This window comes from Hyla sarda, chromosome 11 (assembly GCF_029499605.1).
Source record: "Hyla sarda isolate aHylSar1 chromosome 11, aHylSar1.hap1, whole genome shotgun sequence".
Taxonomy (NCBI): domain Eukaryota; kingdom Metazoa; phylum Chordata; class Amphibia; order Anura; family Hylidae; genus Hyla; species Hyla sarda.
In genome coordinates, this window is record NC_079199.1 from 85,178,359 (window position 1) to 85,202,100 (window position 23,742).

General features: G+C 37.5%; 1 protein-coding gene across 5 annotated transcripts in view; it reads left to right on the plus strand.

The window, feature by feature from the left end:
* Positions 1–23,742, plus strand: part of LOC130295337 (nuclear receptor subfamily 2 group F member 5-like) — a 120,497-nt gene that overhangs the window by 95,350 nt on the left and 1,405 nt on the right. For 2 of the 5 annotated variants that reach the window (XM_056545986.1, XM_056545985.1), the window contains exon 3: positions 13,796–14,323. In XM_056545986.1, the coding sequence (XP_056401961.1) occupies positions 13,796–14,323 (528 nt within the window). Of the gene's footprint in view, positions 1–218; positions 497–786; positions 1,555–13,795; positions 14,324–23,742 lie in introns of those variants that run through there. The other 3 variants (XM_056545984.1, XM_056545982.1, XM_056545983.1) reach the window with 3 other exon arrangements.

The window sequence follows — 23,742 nt, forward strand, 5'->3', positions numbered from 1 at the left end:
TTATTTATTTATTTATTTTATGCTTCCAATCCAACTGTTCATTTGAGAGAAAGCCCCCTAGCAGGTGAGTGGAGAAAACAAGGCAGCATGACTTAGCCACTGTCAGTAACCAAGCCCCCCATAGCCTTCCAGCCCCCTGTATCCGTGAGCCAATAAGTGCAGCAGTATGAGGCTCATCCCAGCTCCCTGTGAAGTCATAGCACAGCCCCATATCTGCCCTGATTAGGAGATCTCCATGGACACAGTGTAAATGGGACTTACTGACAGAGTTCACTGCAGCCCAGGGACATCACACTCACAGGAGGCTCTGGAGGAGGGAAGGGGCCGGGTCTTACCAAGAGGCAAAATCTGTGTCACTTTTCAAACTTCTTTCAAGCTATTCATTAGCCTGGTGTGCAAGCTGTGGCAGCATTGTCTTCTATGGGGGACAGTCAGCATTTCTGAATAAGTGACTACGGCTCATCTATCCGTACACTCAGAAGCGAGCGGATTGCACGTAAGTAGCCGCACTTCTTCCCCATGTGTCTTTATCCATCCTTTATCTGTCAAAATGGAAACTTTGCCATTTCTCTTCTTGACAAATTTTAAGAAATTTGTTTAAAAATTTTTTTTAATTAAAAATCTCACTTCTCATTGTTCAGCGCTGTAGAATAAGTGGTGCTGTATCAACCGTGATCAATGCTATACTAATGGAATTTCTTTTGCATTGCATGTTTTTGTACAGAATTTCTGAAAATGATTTGTTTTAGCAATTTTTTAAACATTTTTTTTCTGTCTCTATTGTAGGTGGTAAGAAGCCAAGTTTTCCTTGCAGTCAGTCCCGTACACAGATTGTTGTAGGCACACATGGACATTAGTGCTGTGAGTGCATGACTAATCTCTCCCTCCCTGGAAGGAGGATCTGAAAGCACACTCAGTCTTCCTGTTTTCTTGGAGGGATATCTGGACTCTGGACACAGTGTGGGGCAGCTTGCATTTGGATCAGAGGGGGATATATACATCTATATCTTCCTAACACAACAAGGCTGCCCCTCTAAGCCCTCTTCTCTTTCATTTGCAAGTGGACTGGTTAACTCTGCAGACTTTCACGTTTGCCCTACCAGCCTGTGTCGGCGCTGCTGATTGTGGGAGCTGTGGATCTCAGCTTTTGATACAGTATTATGGCCATGGTGGTTAATCCTTGGCAGGAAGACATCCCAGGGGTGGGAGCCTCTCAGGTGAGCAATCCACCTGGGCTGTGCAATCAAGATCCTGGGGGCACACCTCAAACGCCAAGCACGCCTAAAGGAGTCGTCCCAGGTCAGGACCCTGTTCATTCAGGGGACAAAGGAGTTCCCAATGTGGACTGTATGGTGTGTGGGGACAAATCGAGTGGCAAGCACTATGGTCAGTTTACCTGTGAAGGGTGCAAGAGCTTCTTCAAGAGATCAGTGAGAAGGAACCTCACCTACACTTGTAGGGGTAACAGAGACTGTCCTATAGACCAGCATCATAGGAACCAGTGCCAGTACTGTCGCCTAAAGAAGTGCCTGAAAGTTGGCATGAGGAGAGAAGGTGAGTCCTAATATAGGCCGGGTGGGGCCATACTGGGTTAAGGCAATTACTCACTTTCTGGAGAACCTTATGATGAAGTCCAGTGTTTTAGTTTTTTTTATCTAGAGAACCAATATTGGGTAATTGTTTTATGTTTGTTTGGGGGAAATGAATGTTGCTGGTATTTTTCTTAAAATATTTTTTAGTAGGGTTGATTTTTTTAATGGAAATATTTCTGTAGTACTCAACAGAAAACGAAAAAAGTCCGAAATATGTTGTGGGTACCTAAAAAGAAAAAAAAAACTTACATTTAAAAAAAATGCTATATTTAACTATCCGCCAGTATAGTCACCAATGTATTTCAAGTATTATAAGCAAATTTAAAAAGATGCAAATATTTCACTTCAGCAAACTATACTCAATAAGGGCAACCAACATGGACCCAAAGGGGGGCATGTGGACTTACATTAAAAAATTCAAAAACATATTCATAATTCATATATATTACCCGGTTAGTTTATATTCTTGGTCTGAAAAAGAAAGTATTAATATTTTAAGATTTGTTCACCATAGATGTACCAAAGCTGCGGAAATTTCATAAAAGACGCATCGAGGTTAACGTACTGTATATAACAGACATATAGTGTTATGTTGTTGTGTATATATTTATAACAATTGTTTATGGCTTTATTGGATACATTTTTCTTTCCTTTAACTTAACATGTGTTCAATCATTGCCATGTAAAAAAATCCGTGTTATTCAGTGTTGTGGTTCCATTGATTAGAGATATCTACAAAGACATTTAAATAAAAGAATATTTTCTAAACGTTCTATTAAATATAATGGTGCACAATAAGTCAGCAATGAAGGCACAAAAAAAGAGCCTAAAACAAGTTCTACAATAAATAAATAAACTTCAGGTTAAGTTTAGTGGCTCTGGGCTCATTATAACACTTTTTCTGTTATGAATGTGGACTGTCAGGATTTAAAGTGGTAGTTTATGTAAAAAAATCCCATAAGAGGAATAACCTGGTCTGGCAACATTCCTATAGAGCTTATCAGAACTGATACATGTACACAGAGATAAGCACAAACACACACAAAGAGGCTTGTGTTGCATAACCTGAGCCTCATTAACATGCATTTATATTTTTAGTGTCGTCTATAAATCTGCACCACAACCAGAAGAAATGGATTGTGGTTGTTATGTCATAGAAAGCATCTGACCCATGGGAAATCTCAACTATCCCTGTCCATTTACTTTCCCTCAATATATCTCAACAGAGATATTTATCTTAGAGTTGTTCTTAAGTAAATCTAATCATAGCAGTAAAGGTGTAATGTTTATGGTGAAAAATGGGGGATATGGATAGAAGGCATGGATGTTGTGTTTAGATTTGTAAAGTATAATCCTATTATTTTGTCACCAATGTTGTGTTGGCTTGTTAGGAGGTAGATATATAAATAGTAGATGAAGGAGTACATATAAGACAGAAATATAATTAGGTATTTAAAAGGACATGAAATAGAACAATATGAAATAGATAGTTCATGTATACTAGATAGATAGGAAATAGATAAATAGAGATATAGAAAGATCAATTTTATATAAATGTGCGACAGATAGATAGATAGACAGATAGGAGATAGGTAGATATATATATATATATATATATATATATATATATAATATAGATTATATATGATATAGATAGATAGACAGATATATATGAGATAGATAGATATGAGATAGATATGAGATAGATAGATATGAGATAGATAGATAGATGTGAGATAGATAGATAGATAGATAGGAGATAGATAGATAGATAGGAGATAGATAGATAGATAGATAGATAGGTAGATGAGATAGACAGATAGATATATATGAGATAGATAGATATGAGATAGACAGATATATATGAGATAGATAGATAGATAGATATGAGAGAGAAAGAGAAGTTAGTCAAACAACACATAGTTATAATAAATATACATTAAATATAAATTGATCATTCAGAAAAAAGATAGATAAAAATAATAGATAAATGTTGATTGACAGATAGATAGATAAATAGATATATATGAGATAGATATAAGACAATAGATAGATATATAGGAGATAGATATGAGATAGATATGAGATAGATAGATAGATATGAGAAAGATAGATAGATAGATAGATAGATAGATATGAGATAGATAGATAGATAGATAGATAGATAGGTAGATGAGCTAGACAGATAGATATATATGAGATAGATAGATATGAGATAGACAGATAGATATATATGAGATAGATAGATAGATATGAGAGAGAAAGAGAAGTTAGTCAAACAACACATAGTTATAATAAATATACATTAAATATAAATTGATCATTCAGAAAAAAGATAGATGAAAATAATAGATAAATGTTGATTGACAGATAGATAGATAAATAGATATATATGAGATAGATATAAGACAATAGATAGATAGATATATAGGAGATAGATAGATATGAGATAGATATGAGATAGATAGATAGATATGAGAAAGATAGATAGATAGATAGATATGAGATAGATAGATATGAGATAGATAGATAGGTAGATGAGCTAGACAGATAGATATATATGAGATAGATAGATATGAGATAGACAGATAGATATATATGAGATAGATAGATAGATAGATAGATATGAGAGAGAAAGAGAAGTTAGTCAAACAACACATAGTTATAATAAATATACATTAAATATAAATTGATCATTCAGAAAAAAGATAGATAAAAATAATAGATAAATGTTGATTGACAGATAGATGGATAAATAGATATATATGAGATAGATATAAGACAATAGATAGATAGATATGAGATAGATAGATATGAGATAGAGAGATATGAGATAGAGAGAAAGATATGAATAATAGATGTGTTCTTAATGCATTTAAAACAACACTCCTTCCCCGCTTCCCATGCTTGTTCTACAAATAGTCCAAAGTATATTTATCTGTATTCAGACTGACAGCTGTTGCAGCTACTGAATTTCCATCAACATGCAGTAAAGCAGTATTGTGCTTCAGGAGGTGCTGGAACTTATGAATAAGTCATGTACACATCTAATGTAACATGTGTCTTGTGTGATTCTACATGAGAAGCCTGATCATTGTTAGAGATCTCTTATCTGGGAATCTCTCCATGTACCTCAGGTCCTCATTGGATCTTAGAGGATTTCCTCAATTCATTTTATATTGAAATGCAGAATAAAAATAATTTCTACATGAGTCATGAATACATTAATTTCCTAACCAAAACCATCCAGATTCCATTTTACTTGCTCTGTATGATATGTCTTTATTAAAATTATGTTGTGTAGTAATATATAATAATAATATCATAGTAAAAAAAATATTATTTTTATAGTATGAATTGAAACAAGGCAAATCTATACTCATATGTATATAATTTTTAAATATACTTGTTAACAAAAGTCTTAATAATCGTTAGTAAAGAAATAATAATAATACTACATATATATATGTATATATATATATATATATATATATATATATATATAGATATAGATAGATAGATATACAATCTTTATAGGAATAAGGATAACTACTTATTTAACCATGTGATTGATCATACTTCCAAAGATAAAAAAAAAAAAAAAATTCTTAACTATGGACTTACTTTTTTATTATGTTCTTAGTAATTTTATTTTTATTTTATATATTATAACATTTTCAGTTATACTGGGGGCGTTTTTTTAAATGCCCATTACATTAGGTGATATCTCCTTTTGACATATCTTAAACAAATATATAAATATATATATATATATATATATATATATATATGTGTGTGTGTGTTACAAAATGTTATTAAAATTAGTCTATCTGTAATCATTTCTTAATACTTTCTACAACATAGGTTTTGTTGAATATATCCTCTTAATTCACCATCTTACAGTTGTATTGGAATAATGTGATGTTTCTCTTTACCATCTCTGTTGTGTCGTATAGAATTTTTAAAAGGGTTTCATTTTAACCTCTATCTCTGGATTAAAAATTTAAAATTTAACCAAAAACTACTAGTTTACAAGGGGTATTGATTTTTACAACTTAAAATGATATATTTATTCTTACTTTGGCTAAAAAGTTGTTGGCATGTTGATATTTCAGGACTATACCTTTAATTGTTGCAAAATCAAAAATAAAATTAAATGATAATCTGAACTAATACATCGACCATCTACATTACACTCCATGGTTATTTTTAACTCAAAACAAACAATGGGACACAAGCTCTTGCCAGAATGACCACCTACATCTTAGCCAGTATGAAAGTTCTTGATAAAATAAAAGTTCCCTGGGAAATTTGGCTTTTTAAAAGCTCTCCCATTTCTGCTGCCAAGACACTATCTTAAAATCAAAGGCAAAGACAAAAGTGGGAGTGATTTACTATTGAGAACTCTCTCCTGTGATCCAACACGACCCATTGATGATGTGTTTACAAAATTGAGATTAAGCATCTGGAAGCATCGACAAACATCCACTAAAATTTCAAGTAATTGATGTCTCTTGTGTCACGCTGCGTCTTTGTGCTACAGAACCAAAAACATCATTAATTTAAAATATAATTTTATTATTATCATTTTTTCTATAAAAGGAGATACTGCTTCCAGAAAAGAAATAAGAAAAAATATAAAACTAAGTTAGTTAAAAATTGGAAATATTTTCTGTGTAGATTCAGTTAATAACATATAAAAAAAAAAAACACTCTTTGATACACTCTTTTTGGTAAATGGTTTCAGGTATTTGTAACATTTAGCTAAAAAAAAAAAAAAATGTTTTAGAAAGTGTTTTTTTTTCCCCAAAAAAGGGTTAACGATCCCTGTCATCTGATCCTGACTCAAAACACCTCCAATCCACAAAGGGTTAATGAGCCATGTAATCCGATCCTTACTCTAAACACCTTGCACAATGTTAGAAAGGTCAACCCTTCACAGGACACTGGCATGTCGAGAAAGTATGTTGATTGACAAGCTTTAAAAAAAAAAAAACACAGGTACACTTTTTTTTTAGACAGTTTTGTAACTTTTTTCACTTACGTTTTTGCCTGCGGTAAAATTCTTTTCATCTTACTGTGTCATTAAAATGGCAAAGTTACCAGAGGTGATCGACTCTATTTGCTGAAAGTCTTAAATTTCTCGAGACGAGCAATGTTTAATTTTGAAAGAAAGACAATGATCGAGCGATGAAAGATCAGTCATTGTGAATATTCTACACATGACAAATAGATATATATATACGACTCCAATTCAGCTGTCAAGCAACAAACACCTTTTTAAAGATGATATATTCTAGAGAACTTTAAGCACAAAAATTCGGAAAATTGTTTCACTGTAAACTATATAAACTATATACTACCTAGAACATTTTTAAAAAATCTAATTTTTAAAAATATTTGTTGATCCATTTTAACAGGGACAATATTTTCATTGATTCATGTAGAATTTAATTTAAAACTAGATTAAATTGGACACAATTAGGTCCTTGATTTCTATTTTATGAAGTTTTTTTGGTTTTAATGTGTTCATACGGGTTACCCATACCCCAGATATATTTTATACAAAAAATTATTCTCTAAAAAGTTACTTGAAGTTGTATCTTAGGGCGTGAATTAGATTGTAAGCTTAGCTAGAGCAGAGACCGATGTAATGAAAATACTTACATTAATAACTATTACGGTAAGTACCAGGTACTATACTGGTTATAAGTAGATGGTCGATTATAATCATACAAGGTCAACTAAAACATGCTAAAAAATTTTACAGAAAAGAACCACTGATATAGTTTAATCAAGCTATATACTCATATCTCCTTTAAGTCCCCTCCAGCCCACCCACCCGTACTAAGAAGAAGCTTTTAGAATATGTCAACAGAAGAATGTAGCATTAGATTTTCTGTGTAGAATCCAACAATTGTACCAAGCTTAGCTCGGCTTCTTTCTAAAGAGCTTGTCAAAATGGCACAATGGAAACTACAGTACGTATCAAAATTCCTGAGCAGCAAGAGATGAGGAAATTGCTCTTGTATAAAAACAACAGTTATGGGATGATTTTTTTTCCCCCTTTGGCATTTTTAGAGCTAATGTCTCAATTTAGTAGATTAAGGCCTTTAATAGTAATGATTATAATGTCATTTTATTGTAGGAGTTAAATCTAGACATGATTCTGACAGCTCGACCAAATTTGAATATATTCACCTTATCCACTAGCAAAATTTAAAACATATAACAAAATAATATCTATATATTATTATTATTATTATTTTTTTACCAAGGTGGAAATATTCTCTAAAAGTAGCAATTATTTTTATTTATGCACATGCAAAATCTGTGTTGGCCAAAGAGTATATTCAGATGCAGTGGTTCCTTCCTGTTGTGAAATGTATCATCTGTGTTATCTTTATATCTATATATAAATATATACTCTTTCAATTTTATGTAAGGAATATGTATATATTGCAATCCACAAACGGATTGTGATGTTTTAGTCCCATGATAAGGAAACCTTCCTCAGACATGGATTTCCATTCGGATGTTCTTGGAAGTTGCAGGCTATGCTATATGTGCTGCTTGGTACCGTGCGGCATAGCCTGCAACTTCTGAGTACTTATGAATCTGTATCTGAGGAGGTTCCACTATCTTATGACCAAAACGTCACATATCTTTATTGATTGCAATGGAAATAATGTAATATATATATATGTTTGAGGAAGAATATTTCTACTCCTACATTTAAAAACAGCTGCTATATGTATATATATATATATATATATATATATATATATATATATATCAGACTACAAGATGTATGTATATATATATATATATATATATATATATATATATATATATATATATGTTAGGGTCCATTTTAATGTTCACATAACTTTAGAGTTCTTACGATGTTCAGAAGTGCTTCATAGTTCCCATTCTCCTCTAGTACTACCATCCAAAAGTGTATAAGAAGCCAATTAGAGATGGTTTTACTGTAAACAATTACAGATATAAAGGAGTTGAAATGAGTATTAATAACTCTGATATAGTGCTTTGTTCTCAACAAGTGTTCCAATAGCCAAAAATATCAGAAAACCTAATATGTCTATGATCAGCTCCAGCTTTTGGACTAAATGCTCCAAAAACACCTGTCTCAGATGACCATATGTCAAAATGACTTTGCAACATGTTGGAAAGCCATTTCCAGAGACATCTGCTCATTTCATCAGTCAAAAGCGTCTGTTTTCACCTTTGTACCATTGCAATTATCTATACTGTTTTTAGAGTCTTTCTCTAATTTCATGAAAAAACATATATATGCAACGTTTACAGGCAAACCCGTCACACCAGATAATTACAAAGAAAGTCTTGAGACTGAAAACTTTGGCTTCCGCTGGACTTTGTGTCGAAATCAATAAGTGCTCATAAGTTTACACAAGTTTGTGTACCTGACATTTACAGACAAATTTAGGGGTCATTGCTATGAGTAGGTAGGGCTACTTTTGCCCTCCCTTTTTAACTAGCTCAGGGCTAGATAGCAGCTACTGCCACATAATATTTCTTGCCAGCTGGCATTGTTCTTTATTGATCCCATTGGCCATCATTCAGCAGCCCCACTACTCTTATATACACAATATTGTATTAGTTAGACATAGTTTAGTCTTATCTTCTTCCTCATGTCTTTGTGTTACAAATGTTAAGATTTATGGTACACCTATCGCTGAAAAAAAAATTATCAAAAATAATTTGGGCTCCAAAAAGTATGGAGGCCAAGGAATAACTTGAAACTCATTGATGCCTATGTAAATGTTGCCCTTGCTTAGGTTCCATATATAATGTTGGTGTGTTCTCGTTGCAGAGGGTCTCTGAGCCAACACTGGTGCAGGGACCTGGCTGTGACTGCATCTGTGTTACAGAATTTAGATTTTTCAATGCTGTTGCTACATGACATAGATGGGTTATAGTGAGACTATTCTGCTATTGCAACATATTTAGTTGAACTTCTAGGCAATGCTGTTTGTATCCCCATCATGTGGGAACTTAATTTCAGTCAGACGCCAGTAACTCCCAAAGAAGTTTGAATAATGCCCCATGTTGAATAAGACCATGTTGACATAGGAAGGACCTTCGGGTCTTACAGCTGATGGAGAGTTTAGAGGTAGGACTTAATATGACCTAACCTCCGTAAAACCAGTTTAATCTCATGAGAATCCAAGTTTCTCATATCAATTCTTGTTTTACAAAGCAAAAATAGAACTCTTGTAGTTTTAGATGTCATCAATTATGGGCCAGTCCTGCGCTAGTCAGACTTCTTCTGGGTGTGGTGGGTCTATCCCATGGGAAACTAAAACTGCTAACATAACAATGCATCCAAAAGAATAGGCTTACATATGAGCAGCTTGACGGAAAAAAATTCCATTCCATGATAATTTGATTTTATCGATACTTCTAATTTAGAAAGTATCAAAAACATTGGCGATTCAATCACCTTCTGCTAATGTTTCCATCAGTAGTTAATTCTCTTGCACCAAAGCATAGCAGCTAATAGGTTAAACCATTAAACCATTTGCCAACATCTCATCAGCTCACTGAGTGTCTAATATATTCAGGTCACCTGACCTTTGCGGAAAATTACCATTTTACATCAGAGGAAAGGCCTGATTTTCACTGAAAATAAGCTTCCAGAGAGGTAGAACCTGGCTGTTATATACTAAGGGTGACACAAGTGATTATTACCACCATTATGCATATAATGCTGACATATTATGCTGCATAATACAGATCATTCAGTAATTCCTGTCACACAGGAGCTTACAATCTACGCACAGATTGTGATACTGCGGCAGAACTCCCATAATCCTCTATCAATGGAATTATCTTAAGTGCATATTATCAAATATTCTTACAGAACTAAATCAAAATAGCTTCCAGAAAATAAATGTTTAATTTTAATTTCCTTATATTTGTGTCAGGAAATCTAGATGTATAGAGGTAAATTGAATTCAAAGGAAAGGGCTTTTTTTGTCTAGACACAGCACCACTCTCTTGTAAGGGCTGTGATTGGTTATACCCATCCCTGGTAATACCCTAGTATTACCCGTCTCAGCCATAACGAAAAGTGGCACTGTGTCTGGGAAAAAATTTCCTTTTCCATCTAATCTCATACAACTCCTTCGAAAAGAATAAGAATTTCCAAGATAAGAATATTGTTGGCCTATCCTAAGATTAGGCTACCAATATCAGATCTGTTGGGAGTCAACTATGAATGGGACAAGGCTACAATATCATGCACTGCCGCTTGGCATACAAGGAAATGGTCTGTGTAAAGGAAAAAGAGGCCATTGCATTCCCCCAAGTGTGCACGTTTTCTTTTAAAGCTGATCAGCAGGGTACCACGAGTTGGTCTATCTGATCCTGAGGATAGGCCATCAATATACTTATAGTGGAAAGCCCCTTTAATTTCCCTGCAGTGGTGATCAGTCTTTGAAGCAAGGAGTTACTATCTTCTCTACCCTGTAGCGTGTCTTGTATGTATACTCTTTAAAGGCCATAACTTCAACTAGTGCTGTCAACCTAAGGCATTAAATAGCTATGCCCTACAATAATCTAGCCAAAACTAAGCAACAGATTAAAGCAATGAATATAATTCCTGTTATATCAAATCATAACTGCACAATGATGGAACACTTGAGCAGATTGCTTACCCCATGGGTATAAACATGGCTGGTTGTACTGAAGGTCCACATGCACCTACATTACAATAGACAGCCATGGTGGTGGCTCCCCATTTTCTACATAACACTAGAGGAGGGTGGGCGGAAAACTATAATTTAAAAAAGAAAAAAGATTTCAAAAAAGTGCGTTGCCTTTGAATTGAAGAGAGAGCTGTAAACGGAATGAGTTAATTACCATTAATTTCACAGCGACCCGGGCCATTTCTCTCCAGGTCCCCTCGCCTGTTATGACACGTTGTAGAATTATGATCAATTCTCCTCTGTAATTAAATGGTCCAGCAGATGTGGCTACTGCACTTAAAACCAAGTGGCCATTATTGTAATGGTTTAACCTCGCACTATAAACAGCGCAATTTAAAAAAAAATTTTTGTTTCTTATTCAAACCGTAAAGATGATCTTATTCTCCTCGGAGACAGCAGTATGCCCGTAGTATATTGGTCCCTTCAGGAGACATGGGGGCTCTCGCATTTAAGAGACAATAAGCGGGTGCGTGAAGAAGACAGAGACAGGGCTATCTGGAGGGGCCTATTAGATAATGCAGAAATGTTTATCAAGATGAAAGAGATAAAAAAAAAACATTACATTTATGGGGGTTCTATATATGCATAGGCATGGCGCGGAGGTCAGAAAAGGGGCTCTAAGTTAAGCAGTACTTACGTTGGGTGCTTATGTCTAGCTATAATATTAATCCAATTTATCAGAAAAAAAAAGAAAAGAAAAAAAAAGCTCTTTAAAAAGGGAACATTTTAAAATGTGCAGAATTTTTTTTCTTTTATTAAAGACATATTGAAAGACGGCATGGGGTGATGTTTTTTCAGCCTGTTTTTCTTTTTCTGTGTTCCCACATCTGGCAGCTGCACTTTCTTTTCCATTTCAATTTTTGTACCTTTTTCTTTGCCTTAGGTAAAACAAAATCATAATGGCAAGAAATTGCTAAATTTGTTTATTTTCCATATATATCTATATATATATATATATATATATATACATATATATACAGATGAAACTCGGAAAATTTGAATATCGTGCAAAAGTTTTTTTTTTTCAGTATTGCAACTCGTCTGCAGAAGGAAGCATGAAGTGCTCCAAAATTTTCACCTGTATATATATATATATATATATATATATATATATATATATATAGTTTTTGTACACTTTGTAAGCATAGTCTACAATGGGAGCATAAAGGAGATACGCTCCCTTGTACCCAAAAAAGAAATGTATCCTGCAGTCTTTTGTTGGAGGTATATTTTGGGGACATTCTACCATCATCTATGGCCCCGTTCACACCTGAGTTTCATATTATTGTATTTGCGCTAAGGAACCACTTCTAGTTTTGACTTTAAAAATAGAAGTCAAATTCAGACAGAATAAGCAAGTATGAATAAGGCCTTATGGAGCCTTACAGAAACTGCATTAAACTAGCTTGGCCTAAAAAGTTCACTTACCATTAAGTGTTTTTTTTTTCAGTTTTTTTTTTTGTACAACTTAACTTATCAAAAAAAGAATAAAATAAATAAATACAATTTAACCTAATCCACTGAAGTAAAAAGGGATTTGTCTTTATAAATACGGTCCTAAGCATATTTAATTGTAAAGAGATGTGAAATATGTTGGCTCTGTATAAAGATTATTATTACACTGTTAAGCTAATTTTAGTATTTGTTTTACCTTGGTCACAATTATCCTTTTTGATGGAATTGTTATTTTTTTTAATTGTCTATATTTATGTGAACGCTTATGACATACTTCATTTATTTCCTTGTGGGATACTATCATCATTATTATATAATTATTCCCTTTATTATAATTATATTTATATTATATTATTTTCAATTTTTTGGTTTTGTAAATGATGGGACTCCCCCTAGTGGTGTTCCAAAGCACTGTCCCCTCTGAAATAAAATTTAAAAAAAGTACCGTAACTATTAAAAGATTCCAGAGCACTTGCTTCTTTCAAGCTAAATTCAACCAATTTAGGTAAAAATCCCTGTAATACTTGTCATGGTCACCTACAGTCACCTACATCTGAGATTAAACTCAGTATAATTTTTTTTCATTATTTTTGAAGGAAATTTTTTATTTGTGCCAACAATCCTCACACCTTTATTTTTTCCCCATCTTTGGGGAAAGCAGATATTGTTTCCTGTCACAGGATTTCATGGCTTTGGTAGGTCATGTGAATACGGTTCAGTTGGTATTTCAAGCCTATAGCTATGAACTTAGTTCAACTTGAGGGTTTATAGGCTGGTTATGAAATGTGCCCTTTCCGTGCCCCGGTGAGATTTAGCATAGGTTAATTTAAACATGTGAAGGTTATGGATTACAGTCAGAACGTAAAAATCAAGGATTCCATTTGTAGAATGTGTAACTTTTTGTTCCGTTCCACTAAAGCTTTGTAGGCTTCATACATTTATCGATCCTTCATGCAGAACTCGAATAGTAATACATACTTTATCCTCTCTTTGTAGCAGTCCAGCGTGGCAGAATGTCGCACCCCCAGACCAGCCCTGGCCAGTATGCTCTGAACAACGTTGATCCTTACAATGGTCACTCTTACTTAACGGGATTCATCTCCTTGCTCCTCCGTGCAGAACCATACCCAACATCTCGATATAGTGCCCAGTGCCTACAGCCCAACAACATCATGGGAATCGAGAACATCTGTGAATTGGCTGCCCGTCTGCTCTTCAGTGCCATTGAGTGGGCCAAGAACATTCCCTTCTTTCCCGACTTCCAGCTCTCTGACCAAGTCTCACTTCTTCGCATGACTTGGAGTGAGCTTTTCGTTCTCAATGCTGCTCAGTGTTCCATGCCTCTTCATGTGGCGCCATTGCTAGCGGCAGCCGGCCTCCATGCCTCTCCCATGTCTGCTGATCGAGTTGTGGCTTTCATGGACCATATCCGAGTCTTTCAAGAACAGGTGGAAAAGTTGAAGGCACTTCATGTTGATTCTGCTGAGTACTCCTGCCTGAAAGCTATTGCATTGTTTACACCTGGTGAGTAATATTTATTGCAAGTATCTTTTTCTTCTTCAGGTTATGCCCACGAGGCTTTAAGAAGCTAAAGGCTTGTTCAAATGGCAATGTGCTTACGTGGCATGTATATAATGGCAAACTGTCAAAATGGGATGCCGATAAATATGTGCACAGGCAGACACAGGCTCAAATGGTCTGAGTGCAGTCAACTAGCGACCCAGATTAAATATTGTGGCTTTTTTCACCATATTTAAAGGGGTACTCTGTTGGAAAACATTTTTTTTTAATCAACTGGTGCCAGAAAGTTAAACAGATTTGTAAATTACCTCTATAAAAAAAACTTTACCATTCCAGTACTTATTAGCAGCTGTATGCTACAGAGGAAATTCTTTTCTTTTTGAATTTCTCTTTTGTCTTGTCCACAGTGATCTCTGCTGACACCTGATGCCCGTATCAGGAACTGTCCAGAGCAGGAGAAAACCCTGATAGCAAACCTATGCTGCTCTGGACTGTTCCTGACATGGACAGAGGTGTCAGCAGAGAGCACTGTGGACAAGACAAAAAAGTGTAGAATACAGCTGCTAATAAGCATGCTCTGTAGCATACAGCTGCTAATAAGTACTGAAAGGATTAAGATTTTAGAATAGAAGTAATTTACAAATCTGTTTAACTTTTGGTCACCAGTTCATTTAAAAAAAAATAAAAAATTCCACCGGAGTACCCCTTTAAGGCTAAAGGCTATGTTCACATGGCAGAATCTCTGCACTGAATTCTACATGAAAATTCTGCATTCCTCCATGGAATTCCTGCTGCAGAAATTCTGCTGTGTGAATGGGACAGCGGAATCTCATTGAAGTGTATTGGCTATAAATTCATGCAGAATTCAGTGCAGAAATTCTGCCATCTGAAACCGGCCTTACTCATTTGGTCATGTCTGGGGAAAATTGTGGCACACCAATAGAAGATGGCACATTGAACTTCAATCGGATTTAAACAAACCATTAACAGCAAAAATTATAATACAGAATGAAAAACCACAGTCATTTTCCTTATTTACACAATTCTGTTGGATTTCCCCGGTCACTTTAAGATTTGTGAAAAAGGCTTTAACATAATCAGGTTAAAATGTAAACGAAAACCTAAGGATCCATTCACACTATGGATTTTTCTAGCTAAATTCTGCAAGGGATTTTTTAGGCAGAATTCTGCTATGGAATTCCACTTGGAATATACGGTGCAGCAGCCTTTCATTGTTCTCAATGGGATTCTGCTGCACCATTCACACTACGGAATTTCTGTTTGGACGTTTTTCCTCGATAATTCCAGACTCCACTAACTGAATGAGCATGTTTATTCCTTCGATGAAATCTGCTCTGAAATACATTGCCGTCTATTCACACAGCGCATTTCCAAATGAGGCAAAATCTCCAGATAGAACCCGCTTGAAATATCTCCAGGTGGAGATTCCGTAGTGTGAATGAGCTCTTAGATTTATGATGCCGCTTGCAAGGTCCTGTTTATGGAAAGTTGCCTTGAGTTTTATAACAATAAGGCTGGGTTCACACTGCAGAATTTTCTGGGCAGAATTTCTGCCAGAGATCGAGCCGGCGGCGCTCGGACTGAGCAGACTGCATTGCCGTCCCCATAGACTGCAATGCATTTCTGGGTGGATCTTTTGGGAGACCTGCTCAGAAATGCATTGACATCTGTGGGGACGGCAATGCAGTCCGTGCGGTCCTAGTGCCGCCGTCTTGATCTCCGGCGGAAATTCTGCCCAGAAATTCCACAGTGTGAACCTAGCCTAACAGCTCGAGGTACCCTGGTTGGGAAACACATAGGCTTAACTGACTCCCAGATGATATCTGGCCACAGTGTTTTGACCCCCCCCCTCTCGATTCTACCCTTATAGACGTAATGATTTCACATTTTGTATGACAGGCTTAGTTGTCATCACTTTAGATTATAGTTGTTCCATTTATTTTACCAAATCAATCTGATATCTGTTTATTTATTTATTTTTGTTTAGTTTTTTTTTTTTTTTTAGCTTTTTTTAATATCAGGAACCTTTGTAAAGTTTATAGTAAATATTTAAATCTAAGTTATTTATTAAATGATATAGCTATCCTTCATGAGTAGCACAAACTGCATCCCTTTGGGATCTTTATTTATGGGGCATACAACGGAGCCGGGAGGAAAAGAAGCTTTGGACAACTAGGGGTAAACAAATGAGTTGGAAAATTGTTTTTTAGTATAGTAAAGATCTAAATCTATGTTACTTAGGGTGGGTTCACACCACGTTTTTTCAATACAGTTTTTTTTCAGGTTTTTGATAAAAAAAACGGATTCCTCAAAACCTGACTAAACTGTATCAAAACGCGTGTACAAAGTTTTATCTGTATACGGTTTGAAAAGTGATGTCCGGTTGCATCCGTTTTTTAAGAAAAAAAAACGCATGCGTTTTGAACTTTTCACTCCATTATGAATAAAGTTTCACTTGTTTGATTGAAATTCCAAGAAAAAAAACTGTGCAAAGTCAAAAACCGTATGGAACCGTACGCACATACAGTTCTGTACAGTTTCCATTGACTCCCATGTTAAAAAAAAAACGTATACGGGTCAATACGGTTTTTCACCTGGACCAAGAACCGTGGTAGGCCATGGTTTTCTGTCCAGAAAAAAAAAAGTAAAAAAACGTGTGGTGTGAAAAACGGAGACAACCGTATGCAATATGCATACGGTTTTGAATGGAAAGTCTATGGCCACGGTTTTCTGTACAGTTGCATACGGTTTAAAAAAAAAAAAAAAAACTATCCAAAAACTGCATAGAAAATCGTGGTGTGAACCCACCCTTAAATGGGCACTGTCACCTTTTTTTTTTTTTATGTTGTAGTACTACAACATATCTCTAATATAGTTTCATAATTTTTTTATTTTACATTTGAAAACTGGCCACTAGGGGTCTCCCGCCGGCCGGGCAATTGGTCCTAATTCAGTCAGCCTGCGCTCGCTCCCTGCCTGTCAATCAGACAGGCGGGAGCGAGCTCTGAGAACACAGAGGATGCGCGCATTGGCTCGCACGCCGGCCCCGCCTACCAGCATACACACGCCGCTGCTGCTAGGTCCTGCACTCTACTCCTGCACTTGGGTATGTCTTTTTTGGGATGGGGGGGGAACGGGTTGCGCGGCGGGGTTCATTGGTGCAATTAAGACCTCATTTGCATTTTGCAAGATTGGGCTATAACCCGGAAGCAGCTGAACAATTAGGATAAGAAATACATCACTTTACTCAGGAACACCCGCAATTACCACCGGTATATTCAGGTTAGCGGGGTTGATCCATCTGCCCATTCCCCTTTAAATAATGTATCGATTCCTTAAGGGAACCACAAAGTGGATATCATTGGGTTATCATTTTTCAGTTGCATGGCTTCTAGAACATTGGCCCAAGTTCAGAAAACTCAGCACAGGTTTCAGCCAATAAGCTGTCCACTTTCCCCAGACCAACTTGAGATATCGTACTTGCCAGTATCTGATTGGTTGTTTGCTATTTTAGAACACATTTGACCCTTGTACTATGTGCGCTAACAGGTTCTTAAAAACTGAACTGACCCTGGTATGTCTGGGAGCCCACACGCATTGCATTATGGGAGGCAAGTGAGCAATTGGTGACAACTGTGATGGCGGAGAAGGCATGTGAGATGTTTCACCTGTTCTGACCTTTCAAAACCCTAGAGTAAATATTGTGCTTCGTTTTTATTGGCTACAATAAATGACCAAGCACAAGATAAAAAAAAAGCCAAGCCGGCCTAGTACGTGGAATGTGGGGCCTGCGGTTTAGGGGCTCCGGGGACGTTTCTTGCCCTATGGTGTCAGTGTGAGCGCAAGTCTCCCGTGTCATGTTGGAGACAACAATGTCAGTAACTGATGCTGAACCGCAAGGGTAACAATCAGTGCGGATGATTTATTATAGGCAAGGAGGCTGCTGGCAGAGAAGGGTGCCTACCAGGTCACATGTATAATGTCAGGCCCCCATATAGCGGCCCCTTAGTGACATTTCTAGTTGACCTTCAGAGCTCCCAGTGATCATAGCTGAGACGCTCAGTCTTGACGGGTGTCACTGCTAAATCAGCCGTGCCCACCTGCTACCCTTGCACAAGTGCCGGGCAATTGCAGGCATAGCTTAACCTTCCACCATTTTTTTTTTTTTTTGTTAACCCTTTCCGAACCAGACACGTCTTACCCAGTTGTTTTATGTTTTGTTTAGTCTGTTGACTTTCCAAAGAAGATTATATTCCTGAGAAGAAGTGTAACCATATTCCTTCTGACCCCGTAATTCCTGAACGATCACACTTGATACCGGAATTGATGAAAATATGTTTTCTTACAGGAAATCTTACCTCGTAGTTACACCCATGGGTGAATCAGCTTGAATGTCTCAAGTGGAACTCACACACGATTTGCTCATTTTGAATGGGGGTGTTTTAACCCTGGACACCCTAAACAACATTACAGAGATTATTGTGGCTACATAAAATCATAACAACTACGTAAAAAAAAAAAGAGACAGCCCTGTGTATTTTATTTCCCAATCCAATGCAGTCTACTGTCTCTCTGTCTCTCTACCATAAAGCTCGGGGGGGTATAGGTCTCGTTTCTTTGGTATACAAACAACACTTTTTGCTTTATGTCAATATCAGATACACCAAATTTATCATATTGATGTATGATCTGTGATGAACTAAGTCATTTTTTTTTGTTCAAATGACGTTTCCTTCTTCTGAATTTCTAAGCCACCCATTGAGTTAACTGAGATTTTGCAAAACCTATGCGGCTTTTTCAAAAAGGTTGCAAATAATAACTGTCTCTAAAATTGTTACTTGTGCTAAGTCACAGTCAGAAAGAAAAACTAGTACCGTATTTTTCGCCCTATAGGACGCACCGGCGTATAAGACGCACCCAATTTATAGGTGCAAAATCTAAAAAAATAAAGATTTTGAACCCAATAGTGGTCTTCAACCTGCGGACCTCCAGATGTTGCAAAACTACAACTCCCAGCGTGCCCGGACAGCCGTTGTGCAACATCTGGTGGTCCGCAGATTGAAGACCACTGCATAGGAGGTAATACTCACGTGTCCCCGCCGCTCCGGACCCGTCACCGCTGCCCTGCATGTCGCTCCATCGCTGTCGCCGTTTCCCCGTCGCTCCAGAACGTCTCTGCTGCCGACCGGGTATCCTCGCTCTCCGTCGCCGCCATCACGTCGTTACGCACGCCGATGCACGTACGCGACGACGTGATGATGTGGAAGGAGAGCGCCGGCCATACAGGGGATCCCTGAACGGAGAAGACACCGAGGAGGCAGGTAAGGTCCCTCCCGGTGTCCTGTAAGCACTAACCCGGCTATTCAGTCGGGCTGTTCGCGACCGCCGCAGTGAAATCGCAGTGGTCCCGAACAGCCCGACTGAACAGCCGGGTTAGTGTCACTTTCCCTTCAGACGCAGCGGTCAGCTTTGATCGCCGCGTCTGAAGGGTTAATACAGGGCATCACCGCGACCGGTGATGTCCTGTATTAGCCGCGGTCTCCCGGCCGTTGATGGCCGCAGGGACCGCCGCAATAGGGGTGTATTCGCCGTATAAAACGCACCAACTTTTTCCCCCCAGAAAAAGTGCGTCTTATACGGCGAAAAATACGTGTAAGTGAAAATGTGCCCACAAATGGCGTGAATGCAGAATACATATGCCAAAAAGAAAATGGTTATGAAATAATGGTGCCAGTTAACATAAGATATTGACACAAGTACAATGATAAAATTCCCCTTATGGTTCTACCATGGTGGATGAGGCAGCAGGGAAAAAGGGGTCTCCCTACGTCAAATAGATACTTTTGAAATATTATTTTAGGGCATTGTTATCATATGTTCACATGGGCAAAAATTGTGCCAAAAAACACACCAAAAATGCCCAAACGTTTTCCATTTCTCTATTGATGGAGAATGTTCAAAAAAACATGATTTAAAATAAAATTTTAACTTTTTCATAGTTAAAGGAGTACTCCGCCCCTAGACATCTTATCCCTTATCCAAAGGATAGGGGATAAGATGTCTGACTGCAGAGGTCCCACCCTGGGGACTGCCACGATCTCCCTGCAGCACCCCAGACATCCGGTGCACGGAACGAACATTGCTCCATGCCGGATGACTGGCGATGCGGGGCTGAGGCTCGTGATGTCACAGCCCCACCCCCTCAATGCAAGTCTATGGGAGGGGGCATCACGGCCGTCACGCCCCCTCCCATAGACTTGCATTGAGGGGGCTTAGCCATGATGTTACGAGCCTCTGGCGCTGCAGCCGATACTCTAAACCAACGTTGGGTGCAGCAGGAAGATTGCGGGGGTCCCCAGCGGCAGGACCCTACGATCAGACATCTTATCCCCTATCCTTTGGATAGGGGATAAGATGTCTAGGGGCGGAGTACCCCTTTAAGCTCACATTGAGCCTGAAAAGCCACATAAAAACCTCAAAACATCAAAATTGGGTCCAGAAACGGCACAGAAAACTCCCCACTGATTTTGTGGTGTCTCTTTTAGAGCCATGTATCCCGTGTAAACATACACTTAGCGAACTTTGTGAAAAGAGGACTTGCTAGAGAAAGATGGCAAAGGTCGACCTCTAGATCTTCATTTATGGGGGATTGATAAATGTACTGACCATAGGCATACGATAGAGAAGGGATTGATAGATGCTTCCGGACTCCTGGGGGTCAAAAAAAAAATGAGTTGGACAAAAAGAATCCAGGGTGAGATAGTGAGTCCTCTTTATGTATGAAGAGCTTTCACTAGAACATCAAAGATCTCTTCTCCTATCATAACTTCAGATGAAGGTCCTCTGCTGGAGCGGATCTGAAGGGTCACTCTTCCTGCTAACAATGAGACATATAAGCCCCCCTGTCATCTTACAGATGGGGAAGGGTGATGAAGTCAGTGGTTGAACCTCCTTGTAAGTGTTATCCCTCAATCAACACCGGTGCTGTGGAAACTATGATTTGTGGCTACAGCCTGACATCTGTCAACACAGCCGGTTCCGTGTGCGCTTTCTTAAGACATTAATGAGGTCAGGAGTCAATTAATAAACATATGTGACACATGCGATCTGCCCGTCTGCATTAATAATTCTGCTACTATACTATAGGCCATATTAAACACATGCAAGTATGTAACGCATTCCTCCCCACTAAAGGGCTAAACGCTGTAATCTTTATGCCAAGGACATTGCTCTTTCTGTATAGACTTTGTGAATGCCGAACTGTAAATGCCACATAGGACATTGACTTTGGAGTGCCATTGTTACTAACATTTCTGTGAGATGACTATGACGCAGCTTAGCACCTGTAGATTAGTCTGTGATTCCACCTCCAGCAAATCATTAACCAGGATCCATGCTGCTCACCTAAGGCAGCACTCCGACATACATATTAATATCTTCTGTTCAATGTGGGATTTTTATTTCATCTCTACTTTATATGGAATGAATGAGGCTTGTAGTCTAACAGGGGCCACATGCAGGAACACAGAAATGCAGTACAGTCTATGGTCTTAATTTACACCTTATCTTAGATATGATTAATATCTTTGATCCATAGTAAGTTTGCCTATTGTGCAGCCCATTCTCAGCCCATTCCCATTCTCCATAATCTTAATGGGGTTGTCAAGTTTAGAAAACATGTTTTTATATACCCTTTTTGGGAATTCTGAGTTATTATTGGAAGTTCCCATGTTCAGAATTTCCATCTTTCGCCAAGGGTAGACCGTAGTTATATTGAGGACCTGACCTGGCCTGCATTATAGAGACGACCCACTGCTTTCAATGGACACCATGTGATGTCTAATTCCCCTCCAGTGGTGCTGCAGTACAATTTGACACTAATGCTGGCCATACTTATTTCATAGCTGTCGAAACGAATGAGCATTCTATTTCTTGTGAACATTTTGCATATACATGCATGTCTGGTTCAGCTGAGTGGGTCTAAATAGAAGGCAAGCTGCTACTAGACCGTGTTCCTCTAGAACTAACGGAAAGGGTGTATTTAAATCTAACCATTTAAAGGGGTTCTCCAGCCATTTAAAGGGGTATTCCAGGAAAAACCTTTATATATATATATATATATATATATATATATATATATATATCAACTGGCTCCAGAAAGTTAAACAGATTTGTAAATTACTTCTATTAAAAAATCTTAATCCTTTCAGTACTTATGAGCTTCTGAAGTTAAGGTTGTTCTTTTCTGTCTAAATCCTCTCTGATGACACGTGTCTCGGGAAACGCCCAGTTTAGAAGCAAATCCCCATAGCAAACCTCTTCTAAACTGGGAGTTTCCCGAGACAGGTGTCATCAGAGAGGATTTAGACAGAAAAGAACAACCTTAACTTCAGAAGCTCATAAGTACTGAAATGATTAAGATTTTTTAATAGAAGTAATTTACAAATCTCTTTAACTTTCTGGAGCCAGTTGATATATATATATAAAAAGTTTTTTCCTGGAATACCCCTTTAAATCAACTGGCATCAGTAAATTATAGATTTGTAAATTACTTCTATTAAAAAAATATTAATCCTTCCAGTACTTATCAGTTGCTATATGCTCCACAGGAAGTTGAGTTGTTCTTTTCTGTCTGACCACAGTGCTCTCTGCTGAAACCTCTGTCCATGTCAGGAACTGTCTGGAGTAGAAGGGGTTTGCTCTGGGGATTTGCTCCTACTCTGGACAGTTCCTGACATGGAAAGAGGTGTCAGCAGAGAGCACTGTGGTCAGAAAGAAAAGAACAACTCAACTTCCTCTGTAATATACAGCAGCTGATAGGTACTGGAAGGATTAAGATTTTTCAGTAGAAGTAATTTACAAATCTAACAAGATATATAAGAAAGAAGTGGGTGGGCACTGCTAGACAACCACTATGCAGACATCTCAATCAATGCTCACGGTTGTATGGCTGGATATGGTGCTGGACATGCACAGGAGGCAGTCCTGAATATACTATAGCGAAGAGAAGGAAAATATGTCCGCACTCACCACGCCGTAAACAACGAATATGCTTTATTGAAGTCTTCAGAATTCCATATAAAAGCAGTATCAAAAACACCCGGGTGCAGGGAGGGGGAGCTGCTCCTGGCAAGGAGACTGGGAGCGGCTGTCAGGAACAACAGCACCGTTTTGCGTTATCCACGCATCTTCCGGTTCCAGGAACCGGAAGATGCGTGGATAACGCAAAACGGTGCTAGTTGGAGCTAGTTGATATGAATTTTTTAGAGGGCATTTTGTGATCAGCTCATTGTCATGGGACCCTTTTTTCAAAAATATTCTGCAAAACCCATTAAACAGGTTGTCCGTCCACCATTACAAGTTATCCCCTATACACAGAATATGGATAATTATATGATTGG